General features: G+C 39.9%; 1 protein-coding gene across 4 annotated transcripts; it reads left to right on the top strand.

Moving 5' to 3' along the window:
• The first annotated feature begins 4,614 nt into the window (after positions 1-4,614).
• On the top strand, positions 4,615-8,501 carry LOC137934400 (NAC domain-containing protein 7). 4 transcript variants are annotated; one of them, XM_068778699.1, is made up of 4 exons: positions 4,615-4,950; positions 6,683-6,863; positions 6,957-7,228; positions 7,549-8,501. In XM_068778699.1, the coding sequence occupies exons 2-4, from the start codon at positions 6,704-6,706 to the stop codon at positions 8,182-8,184; spliced, it is 1,068 nt and encodes a 355-aa protein (XP_068634800.1). In that variant the 5' UTR covers positions 4,615-4,950; positions 6,683-6,703; the 3' UTR covers positions 8,185-8,501. The 4 variants fall into 4 exon arrangements, with proteins under 4 accessions (XP_068634800.1, XP_068634802.1, XP_068634799.1 ...); XM_068778701.1 differs by having other exon boundaries at positions 4,615-4,921; XM_068778698.1 differs by having other exon boundaries at positions 4,615-4,916.
• Positions 8,502-19,061: the final 10,560 nt, after the last annotated feature.

Below are 19,061 nucleotides of genomic sequence, written 5' to 3' on the forward strand. Positions count from 1 at the left end.
GACGGGTTGATCAGCGCGGTTCAGCGAACAAATTTGAAAAGGGGGAGGCTCCTTTCTCAGCCGTTTGATCAACAGTTATCTCAGCCGTCATAACCGTTTGGCCGTGCATCCAAGCAATAAACAACGATACATAATTCAGGCAACGTGTCGCGTATCGGTACGAGGTATTGAAAGCGATATGAAAACATCCGACATACCGGACATGCCCTTTTCTGTGTTAGATTTTATTTTCTATATTTCTTCAGTAGAAACTATAGAAAAATAAACGAATAATTTGTAACTAGCTAATCGACGTCATGCTGAGTAAATAAAAAAAGTTTCTTCTTGTTAATCTGACATTACCCTGAACTTACCACTTAATGACGTCGAGAATGACTCCCGTAAACGACCTTCTCAGGTAACCTCAGCATAATAATCAACCAACACGGTTGATTATCATTGCCGTCGTCATTATCGATTATCATTATCGTTTTCTGGTACTCACCAAGTAGACGCATTTCTGGAGAGGAGGTCCCGTCGCTTGCTCATGCCCAGATGATTAATCAAACCCGTCTGGCGACTGCGATTCAAGTGTGAACAAATGCAGGTGCTGGGGCTCAAGGAAGGCCACCAGATTTCTGGCTTTGTTTATTCCTGTTTGAGAGGAGATGGGTCACCCAATCCATGGCTCAAGGATTACAGCAGCAGCACTACTGTATAGCATCATACAACGCGACCATACCATGTCCGTAGTGCTTCACAGAGGGCACTGCAAAGTGGGTCCAAATTTACAGATTGGCCAAAGGCTGCTTCAGAGAAGAAGAAGAAGAAGGAGAAGAGCAGACGATGGAGAGTCCTTTTATCCTGTCGAAAAGGTTGAGGACATAGTTGTGTTTGGCCTTCCAAGAGTGTTTATACTACTTACCATCAATTTACAGATTGGCCAAAGGCAGATTCAGCAAGGAAAAAGGAGAGTCTTTTTATCCTGTTGAAAAGGTTGAAGAAATAATTGGGTTTGGCCTTCCAAGAGTGTTTTTACTACTTACCATCCTTTTTTATTCTTCATGAATATGGTCCATGAAGATGGTGCTCTTTATTTATAACAGGACAAATAGTCTGCATGCGCACTAGCTACTCCAAAAGTTCTGCAAAATAATGCCATGGCTCTTACCAGATAACGAAAGTTTTTCCACAAATACACAGTAAAAATATGTCAGTTATTCATTATTATCTGGTATCATTTCCGTTGGTAATGTCATTCTTAATCAAACTTTCTTAAGGTAATTAGAATGTAAAGATGCAATTATATTACCTTAAGCTGGACTCGAAAATGGCATGTAATCTACCGATAATGCTGAATCATGGACTCTCACCTATGATCTCATTTACTAAATAAGAAAGTAGGTTGGTGTTCAGGTCATTATATTAGACACTAATCAGTTACTTTTCACCTTGTTTTTGCTTTGTAGAATAATTTGCATGCTTAACCCCCCTTTGAATAGTGATACAGTATCTCACATGGGAGTAGAATGAAACTGATGAATACTAGCTGCCCTATTGAGTATAAACATAACTGATCAGTTGTAGGACCATTGTGAACATATCAAGCACAAAGAGAGATCATATAAACACTTGTAAGCTCATTTATAGACTTGAGTTCAAATATTGGAACTGGACAAGTTATGGGTTCTGTTACAAATCAACTTTTTGCTATGTAGCAAGTCAGTGACTGAAGATGGGTGTACTTGATTTTCTCAACCTGTAATCACGTCAGTAGTCCTCCATATCATGCATTAGTCCTTTGCATTTGCTTTAGGATTGATTTTATATTTGAAACCCATGTAGAAGAAGCCGAACTAATGAAGAACACCCCGTCCTCTAATTAACTCTAAAAAAGCTTTGGAAAAATGAAGTAGACCCCCTTGATGAAAAAGAAATTGCAAGGAAAGTGCCCCCCACCCCAATCTTCTTCGTTGACCTCCATCTCGTCTCTTCCCTCCCTTCACCTACTTCAACAGTTCAATCCTAATCATGGCAAACAATAAAGCCCTCTTGAACATATTGAGTAAGCTTCCATGGCCTTCCCTCAACCTACCGGTAGCCATTTTCATCTCTCACATCCCAGGCTCAGCAAATCCTCCCCAACACGATCCTCATCATTAAATTTCCCACTTCCTCGCTCTTTATTGTTCTTATTTCCCATTCTTATTATTATTGTGATAATTGACATTATTATTTTGAAGGGGACGTATAAACCAAAGGCAATCATCATCCCTCTTATTATTATTATAATTTTCTTTAGGTGAGATTTCATCTATTTTCCCCGACTCAAATAAACATCACACACAGACTCATGAAGTTGACATAACAAAAAAGACCCTGAACTGCAATTAAAGTGACCATTAAACCTCAGGCATACCTCTGAAAGGTCAGGGACTGTTGAGTTGACGGGCGTTTCTCAGAGTCAAAGCCTCCCCCACCTCGCTTAATCCAATCCCAGAAAAGCCATCTCCCATCTCCCTTCTGCAAAAGCTAGCTCTTCTGCTTCTGGGTTTTGAACCAGTGATGGTTCCCTCTCAACTAACATGAAGCGACGATCATTTTAACTGTTGAAGATGGCCAGGTTTTGGGGTTTTACTTTGGAAACAAAATCCCACGTGAAAGAATGAGAAGAAGATGGAAGGGGAAGAGAATGATAAGGGAGGGATACGGTTGTCTGGCGCGTGGTGTGGCTGTGGGAGCGAGGCGGCATTTTGTCGAACAGCTTATGTGCATAACACGTGCTCTCATGTGTCTACCGCTTTTGGCTTCCAGTCTGGAGCAAAGCTTCAAATTACTGTTTTCCCTCCATGGCTAACTTAAACCGTCCGAGGAAAGGGCAGCTTTGTCATTTTCGGTCTCCTCCCCGCGACTTCTCCTTCACGCCTGTAAGTTGTAACAGTACTTAATTAAAAATAATTAAAAACTAAGCCAAAATTATTTTTGGTTTGGTGGATGCTGCAATGGGACTCCTCCACGTGTCCATCCACTGGCCCTAGAGTAGAAGACATGATGGTGTACCGCGTGGGGCCCAAGATGTATTAGAGAAACCGCATTGGTGGGTTGCGGTCGGATACAGCCACCTACTCGGGCCCACCGCTCTTTTTGTGACCGGAGCCCGGAACGTGGCCGACGGAATCAATGATGTGTTCCCGTCCGCAATCATTATTCATTACATTCCCCGCGAGGGCCCACACTTACACCCGGTTTAACCTCCTCGCGTCAATTTTTATTTATGAATTAATAATTAGAATTTTCATGCAAATCGAGATAATTATCATTTTTATTTTAAAAAATTAATTATCAATTTATTTACACTATAATATACAAGCAAGAAAAAGATGACTGTTGGATCACGTGTGAAACTTTTGCTTCACTTTTCTACCACGTATAACATAGTCTTAAAAAACCATATAATATACAAATTCTTATATTTCCATAAGCACAGGCCAAGGAACGGCCGGGAACGAGGGACAGAAAGAATGTTCCACCCACCTGTCACGTGCCACGAGCCTCCGTTCGCTGTTCGCACGCTTGGAGAGGCTTGAGGAACACGTGTGGAGGAGCCGAGTGAAGCTTGCAGGGCCCACGTAGATGGACCAGGAATGGCCTACCAAATTGCGATTCATGATCGGGGTAAAGCCCACGCCGGACCGCGAGCCGCCACGTACAGGTCGTGGACACGAGACATCATTTGATTTTTCCGTGGGCCCGTGGGTCTTGGCGGCTCGAGCCGAAGCCAGGCTTTGTGGCGTTGTTTTTTGTTCGCATTTGGAGGAGTGTCGCTTTCTTTATGCTGAGGGTCGGTTCGTGTGGGCCCAAAGCGTGAGGGTGACCACTGAGAAGCTTAAGTAGAAGAAACCCTAAATGGACCTTGCTATAAATATTTAAATAATTTTGAAGCGACCAACCGGAGGTCTTCCACAGTACCTAAACAGCCCTTAACAAAACCCTGATTAATATTAACAAAACGTGATTAGTTTGGAGAGATTAGGGATTCCGAGATGAGATTTTATCTGAAAGGGATAGGGAAGTGGGGTCGGAAGAGGGGGCCCACAAGCGGGTGAGCGGGAAAAGGAGAAAGAAGAATGAACTGGCTTTTTAGTAGAGGCTGACGAGTTACGTCACCACCAGAATGCTGTGTGTGTGTGTCTCTGAGCTCGATCGAGCAGATATAATACTCGCTTTCCTCTTTCTTTTTTGGATCTCTCTGGTTTAATTTTGACGAGGATTTTGGAGGAGGAAGGAGGAGGATCGAAGAGGAAGACGGTGTTTGGGCCGTAATCTGTGGTGGTCTCTTTCAGTGGCGGGTGGCGGTGACGGTTGCCGCCACGCACGCTGGGCCTTTTCTCCCGCCGTTTTCCCGCGAGGCGTTTCTCTCTCTGGCTTTCGCTTTTGTGGTGCCGAAGCTTTTCCTGCAATCCAGCGCGGGAGGGAGGTGTGATTGCTGATTAGAAGGGGGAGTGGGGCGTTTGTCTTATTTAAGCGCGTTGTCTAGCCGTTCTCCCATTCGCCAAACTCGCCTTCCGAAGGCCGCCTTTCTGGTTTTTATGTTCGAGCTCTCTCCGATTGAGCTTCCAGCTGGTTCCTGGCCTACCTTCACGTCGTTCATTCTCGGGATCAGATCCCGACAGTCTTCCTCCGACAAAGTTCGACAAGTGTACGGAGCTTTCGGGGAGTTCGATTCCCGAGACCTGTGTTGTCTTTTCGGGGCTTCTTTTGGTTTCGGTTATTCCCGACTAAGAAAGGGACTGCTGCCTGCTGCTGCTCTTCGACTTTTGTCCAGTCTATCTCTCTCATCTCACCCTATTAGCACGCGTTGGAGCTTACGCAGATCTGTGGAGTCTCGTTTCCAGTTAGGGTAAAGAACTAACAGGACCGAAGAGATTGTTTCAACTGTGAGGTTCCACATTTCTTTCTTCTATCTTTTTGGTATGGACGTCGATCATGTCTTCGGTTTTTCTACGATTATTTGACTCCATTATTCTCGTGTTGTCAAGCATTCTCGGTTCTGACCCTCTACTTCTAACCTAGATAAACTAGATCTAGGATGCTGCAACTTCTACAATTCTATGCTGCACAGATCTACGACTACGTTCTCCCTCCATGACCAATCACGAAGAATTTATATACTGTGTCGTTACTGGTTTCCGTTCAAATTGTCAGCAAAAAAAGGGAAATTTTTCTTGTGGTTTTGATCATGAGTTATGTCTACAATTCCCTCTTTAAATCTTGCTTTGAAACCAAACAAGGGCTTGATAAACCAACGTCGAGACAAATTCTTCAAATAGAGTTATATATCTTCGAGCTGGATTCTTTCTGCAGAGTCAGAGTGATTGTCAACCCTCACATATACCTTCCTTTACTTCAAGTTTTCAACACTGCCATGATCAAGGCATTTCTTCCAAATCACTCATCTCTTTTCTTCTGTGAGGAAAGACGAACTTGAATGAATTCAACTGAATGTTACTTTTGAGACTCTCCTTCTTACTGCAATCTTTTCCCTTTCTCAAGATTCTGGAGTTGAAATCATATACTTAGGGGATGATTAACTGCAAGCTCCTGTACATATTTTATGTTTGTACTTGTCTTTGAGAAGAGCATTGGCTAGGTTTTCTTTACTAAATGTCAATTAGAAGCAAGAATATAGGCATGGATTTTTGCTCAGATTGTCTGTTTTGTGCATGTTATTACAGTGGTTACAGTGGGTTCTGAGAAACCTAAGGTTGATGCTTCATACCTTTGTTTGATAAATAGGGTCTTATGTGAAAAAATTACTATTACATTTAATCCTAATCAGTAACCCTAAATTAAGGAAATAAATTGTATCTCTCATGGTTGTAAACATTACTTCCAAGAACAATGATATAAGCATGGTGAGTTTAGAATTTCAGACCACAAGGATGGAATTCTTGATTGCTTGACTTGATTTAGTAAATGTAAGTAGCAGCCTAGTTTCTCGTCCATTTAATGCATGCAAAACCCTTTGAAACCCTTCATTCAATGCTTGGGACGCTTATCTTCCATGGACCAGATTTTTTTCATGCAGAATAGCATTCACTTGCTTTTTATATATGTATAGGGATACATTTTAAAGAGTTTTTAAGGAATCAAGAGTTCTATAAATGATAAAAAAAAAAAATGCATGGTTTTCCTTCTTCTACAAAATAGATCCTCACTACTTGTTGAAATAGAAAACTTAAGCACCTGCAACTCATTTTCATGGGCAGATAATACATGAGAGAGGAAAAACATTATGGAGTATAATTTCCAGGTGTTAATGTAGATGAGAGAGGATCTACCGGTCCCGAAGGGGATAGTCACCTCCAACGACAAGGGGAAAGAGTGCCTATGATCTATCTCTCCCATGAGAATAGGTCTCGTTCTCCTTGTTCGAGTGATTTGAGCCCTCGTGATGCTCTTCGATATTTGTACCTTATGTACCAATTTTCCATGAGTAACTGAATAAGTGGTTTTTCTTTGTTTACCTCTCAAAACACTCATACATTATCTTTCACTTCTTTTCTCTATTTTCTTATCCAAAAACGACCCATGCATATGCACCAGGCTTTGCCAATTTGATCCCACACTTGTCTTAGATGAAGTTTTTGCAAACCACTTACTACCATTGCAATGCTAATGTTCTTTACCATGTGAAATGCAGGTTTCTCTTCCCAAGGAGAATATGAATACCTTTTCACATGTTCCCCCCGGTTTTAGGTTCCATCCAACAGACGAGGAGCTTGTTGATTACTACCTTCGGAAGAAGGTTGCCTCAAGAAGAATTGACTTGGACGTCATTAAAGATATCGACCTCTACAAAATTGAACCGTGGGACCTTCAAGGTAATAACCAGTGCAGCTATAAATCTTCTCTTTTCTGAAGCAGGTAGCCTTTGATCAATGTTGCTGACATTTTGTGCTTCTTTGTTTGAGCAGAAAAGTGCAAGATAGGGACTGAGGAGCAGAGCGACTGGTATTTTTTCAGCCATAAAGATAAGAAATACCCTACTGGGACTCGCACCAACAGAGCCACAACAGCAGGATTCTGGAAAGCAACTGGAAGAGACAAAGCCATATATTCTAAGCATAACTTGATCGGCATGAGGAAAACCCTAGTATTCTACAAGGGACGAGCTCCAAATGGACAAAAGTCGGACTGGATAATGCACGAGTACCGCCTCGAAACAAATGAAAATGGGACTCCTCAGGTAACTAACTCAACTCTGCACTTGTTGCATGTAGTATTAATATTGTTTCTGAAAACGTTTGCACTTTCTTCTGTTTCTGTCTCTGATAACTGAAGAAGGTGGAGCAGAATGAACTTTTTTGTTTCCTGCGAGCAATTAAGGAAACGAGTTATTAGTAGTTTAATTGAATGCCTCTACCATTAGCTGAGAAGCTCTTCCCTTAAGTTGCCTGCAAAACCCCTATTTATTTTTTTCTTGAATATCGCTAAATTAATTACTGCAGAGGCTTTTTCTCTTAAGCTGTTAATTTGATTAATAGTTCATGTTTCTATACCTTTCAGGAGGAGGGGTGGGTGGTGTGCCGAGTGTTCAAGAAGCGATTGGCAGCAATAAGAAAAGTGAACGAGCATGAATCACCCTGCTGGTACGATGAACAAGTTTCCTTCATGCCAGAACTCGATTCTCCAAAGAGGATGTCTCAGCCTGAGATGGGATACCATCACCCATATGCTTGCAAGCAAGAGCTTGAGCTACACTATCACATGCCGCATGATCCATTCCTTCAACTCCCCCAGTTAGAGAGCCCCAAACTTCCCAACTCCGCTGGCACTGTAAGCTGCAGCTCAGCTGTTGCTTATGGCCTTGATATCAACCAGGGAAGTACCCTCAATTCGTCGTCTCTCACTCAAGAGGAGCAGTTACAGCAAAGCCACCAGAATCACTTTAACTCAGTATACAACAACAACAACTCCGAGCAAGCAGTCGATCAGGTTACAGACTGGAGAGTTCTTGACAAGTTCGTTGCTTCACAACTTAGCCAAGACGATGTTTCAAAAGAATCCAACTACTCGAACACGGCCAATGCTTTTCATGTCTCCGATCACATGAACCTCCTCCGGCAATCGAATAAGACAGAAGCGGCATCGGATTATGCATCGACCTCCACCTCCAGCTGCCAGATTGATCCGTGGAAGTGAAAGCCTGCACAAGCTCTTTAATATATACTGATCATAGGATCCCGTACATTCCACAATCCAAAAAAGAAAAAAAAAAAGGCATCATCCAAATTCCTGTACATAATAAACTAAAAGTCTTAGTTCATGGGATACTTTCTACCCTTGTAATATTAGATAATACTAAGGCATCTCGTACCTAATAAGATAATGTCCAGGAGGTGCACAGCGCATCGTGGGTGTTGCTGTAATGCACGTCGGTAGCAGCTGCGTCTGCAAGTAATGGACTTTATTATGCGGTCCATTGCTCAACAGCCAGGTTCGCTGTTGGTGAATTGATGTCTGCAAGATCTGTAGATGTCTTTGCTTGTTTTACATTCATAGAGTTAGAATAATATTTTATTTCATATGTATACATATTGTTTTCTTGCCTCTTTTCTTCAAGAAATTTCTCAAGTTCTACATGAATGTTATTTTGATATACACAAACAAAATAAGAAGTAACAGGAGTGGTTGATTTGAGGATTCTCCTCACAGTTTCAGTTCACAGAGTTCAGAATAACTAAATGAAAAACCATACAAGCAATTCAGGAGATAAAAAAGTTTTTTTTTTTCTGAAACGCAGATTCAAATGCTGGTGATGGACTGAAGCTTCAAATGATTTATAATTGACAGTTATCACATAGACATGCTTGAGCACTAAAACAGGATAAAAGGAAGGAAGAAAGCAGCTGTTACAACTGATATGTTATTATGATAACATCTGCTATGAGACTGCTGAGAATTTCAAGTTTCCAGGCAACAGATCTGTAGAACGAATCGTGTCATTGCCCTTCAACGGCAAATTCATTTGAGGGAAAGAATTATCCCAAGAGAGTTGTTTTAGTAGCTCCATGCGAGCTTCTATGACATTTCCCCTTTTAAAATTCCTGTTATCTGAGAATCAACCAACTTGAAGGGGACATGCAATTGCAGAACTCAACAGTCCAGGACTCAAACTTGATAAATTTCTCAGAGAAGATGAAATAATAGGATGAGAGCTACTTGTGATTATATATCTAACGAGGTTTCCTAAGCCGCGTCTCAGCATGAAAGTAAGGAAATCGAGGATGTCCATTCATACCGGAATCTTATCAAGATTAGTAGAAAGAAATGTATTAGTATGCGAAGAAAACTCATTAAAGCTTGCATGGAATTTCATGAAGACTCGTGTCTTCGTACTAGGAACACTTGCCTGAGCGATGAACCCGTCTAGACGTTAGTTAGAGAACAACACTAAGCATAGAAAAACTGCTTCCTGCTAGACTAACCAGACGAAAAGAGTATAATAGAAAGAAGAGACCAGAAGAACTAGTTCGGTGAAGAGCAGAAAAAAATCTCTTACTAGTTACATAGTTCGGAGAAGAAGCTATTAAGGTGCAACACACGAGAGACAAAAGAAAATGCAGTCGAAGCTAGAGGTACAGACAAGAAGAACTACATTTTCACCGCCAGCACCCACGTTCTGAAAAAAAATATCGTTTACCTCCTTGTAGCAGAGTCTTGGCTCAAGAGAGAGAGCAACGCGGAGGTTGTTTAAAACTGCAATCCCAGAAGAGTGGAAGAAGAATCAGTGGCGCCAGACGAGCGTTTGACCCAACCTTCAGAGACTCCGGCGAGAAAAAAAAAATCCGTCCGCGTAAAACCAGGTGTGCCTAGAAAGAAAACAGAATAAGCTAATAATCACTCCTAGGATCAGGGAGAAACATTCCTTCCCCACAACTTTACGGAGTTAATAGACGAGGGGTAGACAAGGGTAATGAAGAAAGAAAGTCCCTTTTAAGCAACGAGATTTTCCATACGACAAACTCATTTCGCGTGGTGCCTTGGACTTACAAATCATCATCTTGCTTTCTTGGGAGACTCTGCAGATCTCACATTCATTCTGCATATTGGAATCCTAGGCCAAAAGCAAGTCGACGAGTGGGTCTTCCTGACTGGGGAAATTTGACAAACAGCTTCCACTCATCGATATCCCTTTTGCTTTGAGATATCTGGTTTTTCTTATGCGGGTATTTTGTGCCCTCGGTGCGGTGACAAATCCCGCCTCTTACATTCCTCCCATCAAAGCGTCGGTCGCTGCCCTTCTAAGTCAAAGTTTCCCCATATCGAATAATTAGGGTTTCTACTTTGTAAGTGTTGTTTGCGGAAGAAGATAACATCATTCAAGTGTGAACCATTTCATGTGACCTCCATCATGTTTGACTCCGTGTCAACTCCATCTTTTTCCTTGCTTCTGTAAGAAATCTCTCTTACTCGTGGCTTCTCTCGTTAACTTAATTTATCACGATATCTGCAAAGAAGTACTCCAAAAGCATAGATTCCCCTCTGCTGCTGCTTTTCGTAGTCATTGGCACCAGTCCCAACGACTTGCAGTGTGATTCTTTGATTTGTTTAATCTGGGTATATGTCAGTTTCAAATTATTCAACCATGTCTTCTTCGTAACGAGCTTGTTGCTCAGAACTGGACCATATTCTAATTCAGGCGTGATGCGGGGTAATCACTACTGAGCAGTGTCATTGAATGTTCCGGTGCAAGTAGAACTGAGCCTCGGCAAATTCTCTCTCTCTCTCTCCCTCCTTCATCCTAAATGTTTCAGAACTCCGAAATCTTCTTCTTTTCGAATCTAGACCATGACATAAGGGTTGATGAGATTGATCTATCATCAATCACTACAATGCGGGTTTCTCCCGAGGAGAAGAGGAGAGGAGAAATTATGCTGGCAAAGGGAGGCAAAAGAGGGCACATTCCCTGCAGAGGAAATGGATTGGGCACCCACCAAGGGAACCAAAAGCAGGGACCACCATGGTGAAGATGAAAGACAGGGAGGATTCCTTCCCAGGTCGGAGAGATTTCCCTCCCACAAATTGCTTCCTGGTTGATTGCTCCACTTCCAAGTACTTCTCCCACTTCTTAGGTCTTTTCTTTTCAATAACGTCTACGTCTCCGAGCATAATTTCTTGGTCACAATCGCTTCAGATTATGTTTCGTATGTTCATAATGATCGTAGAGCAGTAAGCAGGTGAACGTGCAGAAGAGAGAGCATGTATTAATACCTTATCTACTGTTCCCTCGTACGCGTGGAGTGCAAACAATTGCAGGAGTGGAGACTGCTTGATCGCCATGGCTGTAATTTGGAGCATGCACACGTAAATGAGGGAAGCTCTCATCCCTTTAAAGCTTGTCTCTTTGGACAGATAACTGAGTGCTTGATAGCTTCAGTCGTGAAAACCAATATAATTTTGAGCAAAGACCTATGAGGGTTTGAAATAATTTTTTTCTTTATTATTTTGGCCCCACCCAGCCGAGTTAAAAAAAAAAGTAAATATCAATAAATAAATTAGATAACAAAAATAATCAACTTTCAAACTTAATATAAAAAATACCCAACTACAGAAGAGGGGGGGGGGGGGGGGGGATCACCTAGCCCCTCCCGTCCGCCGCTTTGGCCGCCTCTATCGTCGTCGACAGCTCCTCGCCGGCTGCTACATCCCCTTCCCTCCGATTTCTTCGCCTCCTCTGTTTCCGTCACCACAGCGACGCCGACGACAGGTCCTCGCCAGCGCCGCGCCTTAGCTCTGTGTTGTCACGGTGGAAAACCAGAGTACAAAGAGATACATAAGTTGGGAGAAAATAATTTATCCCACCCCAGCGTGAAGTCGATTTCGCACGTGTGAAAGTCACACGTGCGAGATCATAAACCAATGAAACCCGACGCTAGACGATTTTGCACGTGCGATATCAAAAACAAGAAAAAAAAAAAAAAAAACTCTTTGTCCCTTCCTCATGGCTCTCGAAGAAATTGAAAAAATATTTTAGTATTAGTAGTTTTTTCAATAAATGTTGAAAAAACATTTTTAGTAGAAATATAGGGACCGTTAGTGCCTCATGTTTTTTGGAAATATTTTTCTAATTAGAAATTTTTATTAAAAAATCATATAATTTTCTAAGTTAGATTTTCTAGCCAAGATGAGCTAGAAACCGTATAGAAAAATTTTGAATAAGTATTTAATAGTTGATGCTATAATACTTTTAGCATGAGGCAATTTTCATAGTAATTTTGTGTTTGACATTTTATTTGATTAAAACTTTATCGATAAGTATAGTAATATATTAAATTGATTATTAATTTTTATTTATTTCCCTAGAAGTGGCAATAAGAGGTCCATTTAACTTTCCTAAAAAAATTTTAAAATATTTCTTGTAATTTTCTAGTAAGTATCTAATAGTAATAGGATTGTATTTAAAGGTTTTTTTGGAAATGTGTATCTTAGGAAAAATATTTCTAGTTTTTCTTATAATATAAATTTTCAATCAGGGCACTAAGGAGGCCATAGTAAATTTATGGCCAGATTCAAAAATAAAAAAATAAGCTAGACAACATTTGGGGTAAACAGGATTAGTATTGGTGGGTTCTAATCTATTATCGAGATTCAATCCTGAACCTCCCCTATCATTCTTTTTTTTAAATGTATTCATAATTTTATAGATAATTTATTTGACATATATTTTATGTAGAGTATTAAATGTAGGTTAATCTCGAACTCGGCTAGAGCTCGAGCTCGAACTCGAACTCGAACTCAATTAAAATTATTAGGCTCGAGCTTGATTACAATTTTATGCTCGAGGCTAGGTCGGCTCGAGCTCGAGTTCGAAATCTTTAAATCAAACTCAGCTCGAACATATGAAGGTTCAAACTCAGTTGGATTCGATGCTACCCTTATGCTCAATTTTAAGTAGAGGTCATACCCAATTTTATGTAAAATATATGCCCAATTTTATGTAAAATATATGTATAATTTTATATACAATTTATTTGACATGTATTTTTTGAAAAATTTTAAATGTATGTTGGAGCTCGAACTCAAGACATGTAATTTTTGAAAAGTTTTAAATGAATGTTGAAGCTCGAGCTCGGCTCAAACTTAGTTAAAATTATTGGGTTCGAGCTCAATAACAATTTTAAACTCGAGGCTAAGCTTGGCTCGAGCTCGAATTCGAAATATTTAAATCAGGCTCGCATCGATGCCACCCCTACATATGTGGTACCACGACAGTACGCCGTATCAATAACGGAATGAATTAACACCATGCCACTTTACAAGTCATTGCATTGTCTTGTCATCAAACATGCATACGAATAATTTTTCTATGTGTATTAGAAATTAAATATATTTTTTTGGTAAAGAGTGAAGTGAGGTTGAACTTGATCTTGGATGTAGGGGAGGCATTGGGCCGAACCAAGCTCGTACTTGCATATTTTCGAGTTTGGTTTGATTTAAATACTTCAAACTCAAGTTTGAGTTCGAGTCTAAAATTTGTATCCTAGTTTGAGCTTGAACTCGAGTTGGGTTTGAACTTTAAACTATATTTAAAACTATAAAAGTAAAAAAATACAAAAAAAAAAGAATATTGTGATGAACATAATACCATTGAGTTGCAAGTTATCTCAGAGAAATCAAAGACTTTGTAATAAGCAAATACCTCCGTCAATAGTGTTTATTCAACTAAAAGGGGAATTGAGGAGAGCAATTAGAGTAAATAATATTTTTGTAAAAAAATCTATACTAACAAATCGGTTCAAGAGCTAACAAGTCGAACTTAGAAAATCTCGAGTTTAACTTGTTAAAAGCCTTATAAAAACCGAAGGAGTTCGAAAAGTTTGCCATTGGTTTGGCTTGGATGTACCTAATCCCATACGAATAACGAAGACGAAACATGAACCGTCGGATCAGTGCAAAGGGTGATTAATGGACAAGCTTTAACATCCAAATTGAGTCAAACTTACTTTTCAACGTAACGAAATGGTGTGCTCCCTCGACTTCCCGCCAGACGAATCTCCTCCACCGATCGACACTGTGCCTCCGTCCCTCCGCCACCCCTCTTTCACTAAACTCTCCTCCATCTGTCCAAGTCTTTGTCCTCCGGCAACCCGTTGTCCTTCTCTCCTTCAGCGCTTTTTGCCTTCGTAGTCTCCTTTGCTGCAATGTATAATATTTTCTCCCATTTTCCCCCGTTTACTCTCCTCCTCCCTCTTCCTCGCCTAAATTATTTTTCCGCCCCTAAGAGAATCCTTTTTGCTTCCTGCACTCGCTCCTTTTCCAATTCTCCCCATCGAACAATATTTTTCAGCCTCTTAGACAGATCATGCTCAGAACCCATCGAAGATCCAAGCTCTGGCTTCTGCAAGTGATTTCTATAGAAGAATCTTCAATGTCTATCTTTCCCCCTTGCTTCCTCTTCTCTTCCCCAACTCTCACATCAATAAGCCTCTTTCCTCATTCTCTACGGGTCTTGGTTTCTTATTCTTTTTTATTTTCATTTTCTCTCTGTCTTTTGGGTAATATTTTCTTTTATCGTCTATGTCATGTTTACGTTTGGTTCAGCTTTCGTTCTTGTTGCTCTGAAAGGTACAATGTTGTTTTTTATCTGGGATTTTAGTTTTCTACGCATTTGACAGGGAAAAGTTGGTTTTGGCTGATTCCACGATGCTTAGAGATTTATTTCATTATTGTTATCTTGCCTTTTCTTTTGTACTTTCTTCTTCTCTATTTTTTAACCTTCATCCTTTCGTTGTGTTTTCACGTTAGTTTCTTTTTTCTGTTTGGTAAATAGAACTGGAACCTTTTTCCTCTGGGATCTGTCTTGCGAATTATCTGCTTTTTAATTTTTGTTTTGATTTCAAGTTTTAAGTCTTTTTAATTGTTTTTTATGTTATTTTCATGAAAGTGGTAATGTTGCAATCCATATTAAATAATTTCACTTTTAGCTAATTGTTTTAGATGTTCCAGGTCTTTTAGTATGACCTATTGCAGGTTCAATAATAATTAATGGGAACTTTAGTGTTATCTTGGGGCTCCTACCTTATCATGTTGCTTGCACTGCTTATGCTCTAGTGAAGTGAGTAGCCCAACCATCTGCATTTCTCTTAGTTTTCATGAACTGTTTTTTATTAAGAGTTACATGCATGTCAGTTTTGAGAATTTCATATTCATTCTGGCTGATGGGATTAAATGGATGGGCCCATCTATGTAGGACTCGTCGATTTGATGCTGCACTTAAAGTTGCTCTGCTATTTGCTCTGCCACCACTATTTGGCCTGTGCATGGGACTCAACATTGCTGGCAGTGTCTTGTTGACGTTGGCTATGGATTTTTACACTATGGGTATCAGCTTGGAATCAAATAGGTGCATTGTATTGTGGTAATGTTTTGATGCACTTCACTTGCTTTTCTCAGTTTTTTTGATTCCTTAATCAAGAAACAGTCGTGTGTTGCACTATAGTCTTGTCTTATTAATTCTAATTAATGGCCAGGATGGGACATGGGGTACTATTAAAGGAAGCTTCACTATAGTCCAAGATTTCACTGATTTTTGCTACTATTCATATCCCCACCTCTTGAAGAAGAAGGCTCCAGTGAAATTCACACAATTGAATATGATCTCGGGACATCTCTCTTTCTTGGTTACTGGAAATATAAAAAGAAAAAATAAAAAAAAAGAATTTTGCTTAATATGAATTGAAAATTTAACATTGGCTCTGGACAATGATTGTGGGTCTTATGCTTAGATGATAAAATGAGAGTACTTGTCATATAAAAATTACAAAATTAAAGTGTCAGATTTTTCTACATTAATTTTTTAGGTTCATTGTGGTCCCTGGAATCATTCTTGTGGGATTGATGGGCTTGATTGTGGAGATTCTAGTTTACACAGCAATAGCCCTTTTGAAGAGTCCATACATTGTCTCTCTCTCTCTCCTCTTTTATTTTGACAGCTATCCTGTGATGTTGCTGAATGAGTTGGTACAAACAAAGAGATAAACCAGAAATGCTATTCTATGATGTCATTCAACCCAGTCCATGATGCATGGATGAATATAAATTTACTTCCTAATCTTGTTTTTGTTGCAAGTAAAACATGGAGCTGAGGTTCCAAAATTTGTTAGCACAACATACTTTCAGAAATGCAGGTCTAAGTCTCTAGAGAACACTAGAGTAGGTAGAACAGCTTAGAAGCTTTCAAATAGCCATTGGAATTAGCAAGTAATTGCAAGGTCCCCAGGTTCACTTGCCCACTATATACCGATGAAGTACCTGGAGTTATCTCTGCCTTGGTTTGTATTAGAATGTTGTTTAGTTGGGATTGTTGGCATGTGAGAGATATCATGAGCTTCAGCATCTGAATCTCCTCATGGGTTCTCCAAAGACTTGGTGAGGAATTCCTGGTGATTTTGCTTTTGCTTTTGAAAGTCCTTCAATTGCTTTGATATACTTTCTTTGCTATTCTTGTTTTTATCAGGACTGTTATATCATTTCTCTTTGAGACTTGAGTACTATGACGTTGCTGCAGGTTGTAGTTATTTCTTGGGAATGGTTGTCTATAAGAAGAATTTCAAGTGGGCCTTGGTGTCCACTACTTGAGAAGGAAACACTGAATATGATATCAGTGCAAACTCTCAAAAATGGTGCAATGTTTCATAATTTTCTTTGTTTGCTCCCTTGATGGGCATAATGCTGGACCTTATTCTTATTGTTTTTCTTACTGAAATACTTGTTCTATTTTAATTATATGGTGGCTGCTTTAGAAAAGTTATTGACCTGTTCTCTGGTTTTGGAAAGGGTATACTAGGGGTTCTTTTAAAAGTAGCTGCTGGTCAAACGATAAACAATTTAACTCACTATTACATTGCAAAAAAGACTTTGTGGCCTAATGGACAAGGCACGAGTTTAACTGGAGAATCTAGGTTTGATTCCTAGCACAGCCGTGTATTTCTTGTGGCTTTCGGCAAAGTTGGGCATGACCTTAATGACTGTTATAAGGGCGGTTTATTTCATACTAGTGGCTGTTATGGGTGGCAGTTATTAAGGGTGGTTATTTTATTAAGCATGTTGTTGTTATGATTAAGCCTATTTATGTTGGCTTTGGGAAGAAAACAGAATCTTGCTCAAAATGCATCTTCAAAAGGTTGCATAGGTTGTAAAGCTCAGCCAACTGCTAGGAATGTGAAAACTAGAAGAGGTTTAGTTCTTGCAGGGCTGTGAGGCTCAACTAGCAGAAAGTAGAGATGAATGTAATGCTCACCCATTTGTGCAGGGAGTGCTGCCTTTTACGTATTGTGATTTGCATTTTGGCACCCAAAGCACAACCTTTGGTTTTTCATGGTGATCAGGATGACGCGTTGGTTCTTATTCTTTTTAGTTTTTCAACTCTACCTCTCTTATTGCTACGTATAAGAAAATGATCAGATGGTACCTTTGAGAGAAAGACAGCTTTAGACAAATGCTGGGGGATTTTCCTTAAAATAGCTACTTGTTTGAGAGCATTTTAAAACTGCAAGCTAGTATTGTATTTAGTAGGGGCAGCTTCACTCACCTGTCTCCAACTTCTTGATGATTTTTTATGTTTCAGTGAAGAGAGCTTAATGAGGTCATGGAGAAGAGTGGGAAATAGCAAAAGGCTTGATCCTCGCAGGTTGTATTCTAGAAAGAAAAAATTCCTTTAATGGGAGAATTTTGAAAGCAGAAAAGAAATTTAAGCAATCAACAGTGGCAGGTAAGTTCAATTCAAGCCCAACGAACTCTTTTAAAGTTCAAATCCATCCATGTCTGGCATGTGAACATCACTGAAAACAGATTAACCTTGTCATTGTTCTCTTTGAACATCTTCAGGGCTAAAACTGCCTGATTGGTTGTCACAGATGAAAATATAGTAAAAGAAACAAATCGAGCAACATTGAAGAAAACAGATTTCAGATAAACTATGAAAATTCTGTAACTTACTAGGAGGAATAAAATGATTGAACAACCCATTGATAGAGAGTTTGATTTAAAATATAGAACCCAAAGAGAGGTTTTGTAGATACAATGTCGTTTTCTGGGGCTGATCAACCTTGTCGAATCAGTTTTCTCAAACTGGACTCTGAGCTAGACGGGGATTCGCTGGAAATGTCGCCATGGAGGGGGTGGCTGGGCAGTTTTGGTGTCTTTATCAGTTCTCTCACACCTTCACGGTCAAAACCTGTTTCGTTAATTTACGCTGATGCACTTCTGATCATTTATTTATTCCGTGAAAGCCAACCTTTGGTTGAGCTACACAGACCCAGAAAACACGAGACTGGTTTTCATTTTTCAAACACAATTTACAATCGATTAGGTAATTAGGTAGATCATCCATACTTGAAAAAAAAAACAGAAGGAGAAGAAAGAACTGTACCCTCTTTAATCGTTTCCTGTCTTGTTTGAAGCCGAAGATATGAAAAGCTGAAACCTTGACCTTAGTTTTTTACAGCAAGTAGCAGAGAGCCGGTGGATAAGTTTATCCGAATCTGTTATTTTAGCAGATGTGTTAATATATTAACGAATTAAATTATTCGCAGTCAGATTACCTTTGAGAATCAAATTTCAAGCTATTTCAAACACAAGTGACTCTATTATCCTAACTAGGCAATTCCCATTATAATAATCCACTGCCAGCCACGACTGTACGAGCGTGTACCCTTGGAGTACATAAATAAAGACTCTCATTTTACTAATAAATTCAAAGCTACTAGATGCCAAAGCCAGTCTCCTCCGCCATTATTTATCTTCTGTTGAAGATACACCCTTCTGAAATCTTGGATATTTTAATACGGAAATCAGAATTTCGTCCCTCTGTGTTGCCCAAGAGCTCGCCCCTTCCAGCATTTCGTCTCGCTGATCTTTGAACCTGTGGAGTTGGTAGTCGTACACCTCTGTCTGCTCATCTTTGTCAGCATCTTGTCTGAGAAAAACACGGGAAGAAACATAATTTTCGTTCATTTTTGCGCTTTCTTTTTCAGGCGACTAAGCTTCCCAAATATGGTTTTTGTACCCAACTGGAA

The sequence above is a fragment of the Aristolochia californica genome, unplaced genomic scaffold (genome assembly GCF_029961685.1).
Source record: "Aristolochia californica isolate CCGP_79_NKW_82.1479 unplaced genomic scaffold, dmAriCali1.0.hap1 SCAF_6, whole genome shotgun sequence".
Classification (NCBI taxonomy): Eukaryota; Viridiplantae; Streptophyta; class Magnoliopsida; order Piperales; family Aristolochiaceae; genus Aristolochia; species Aristolochia californica.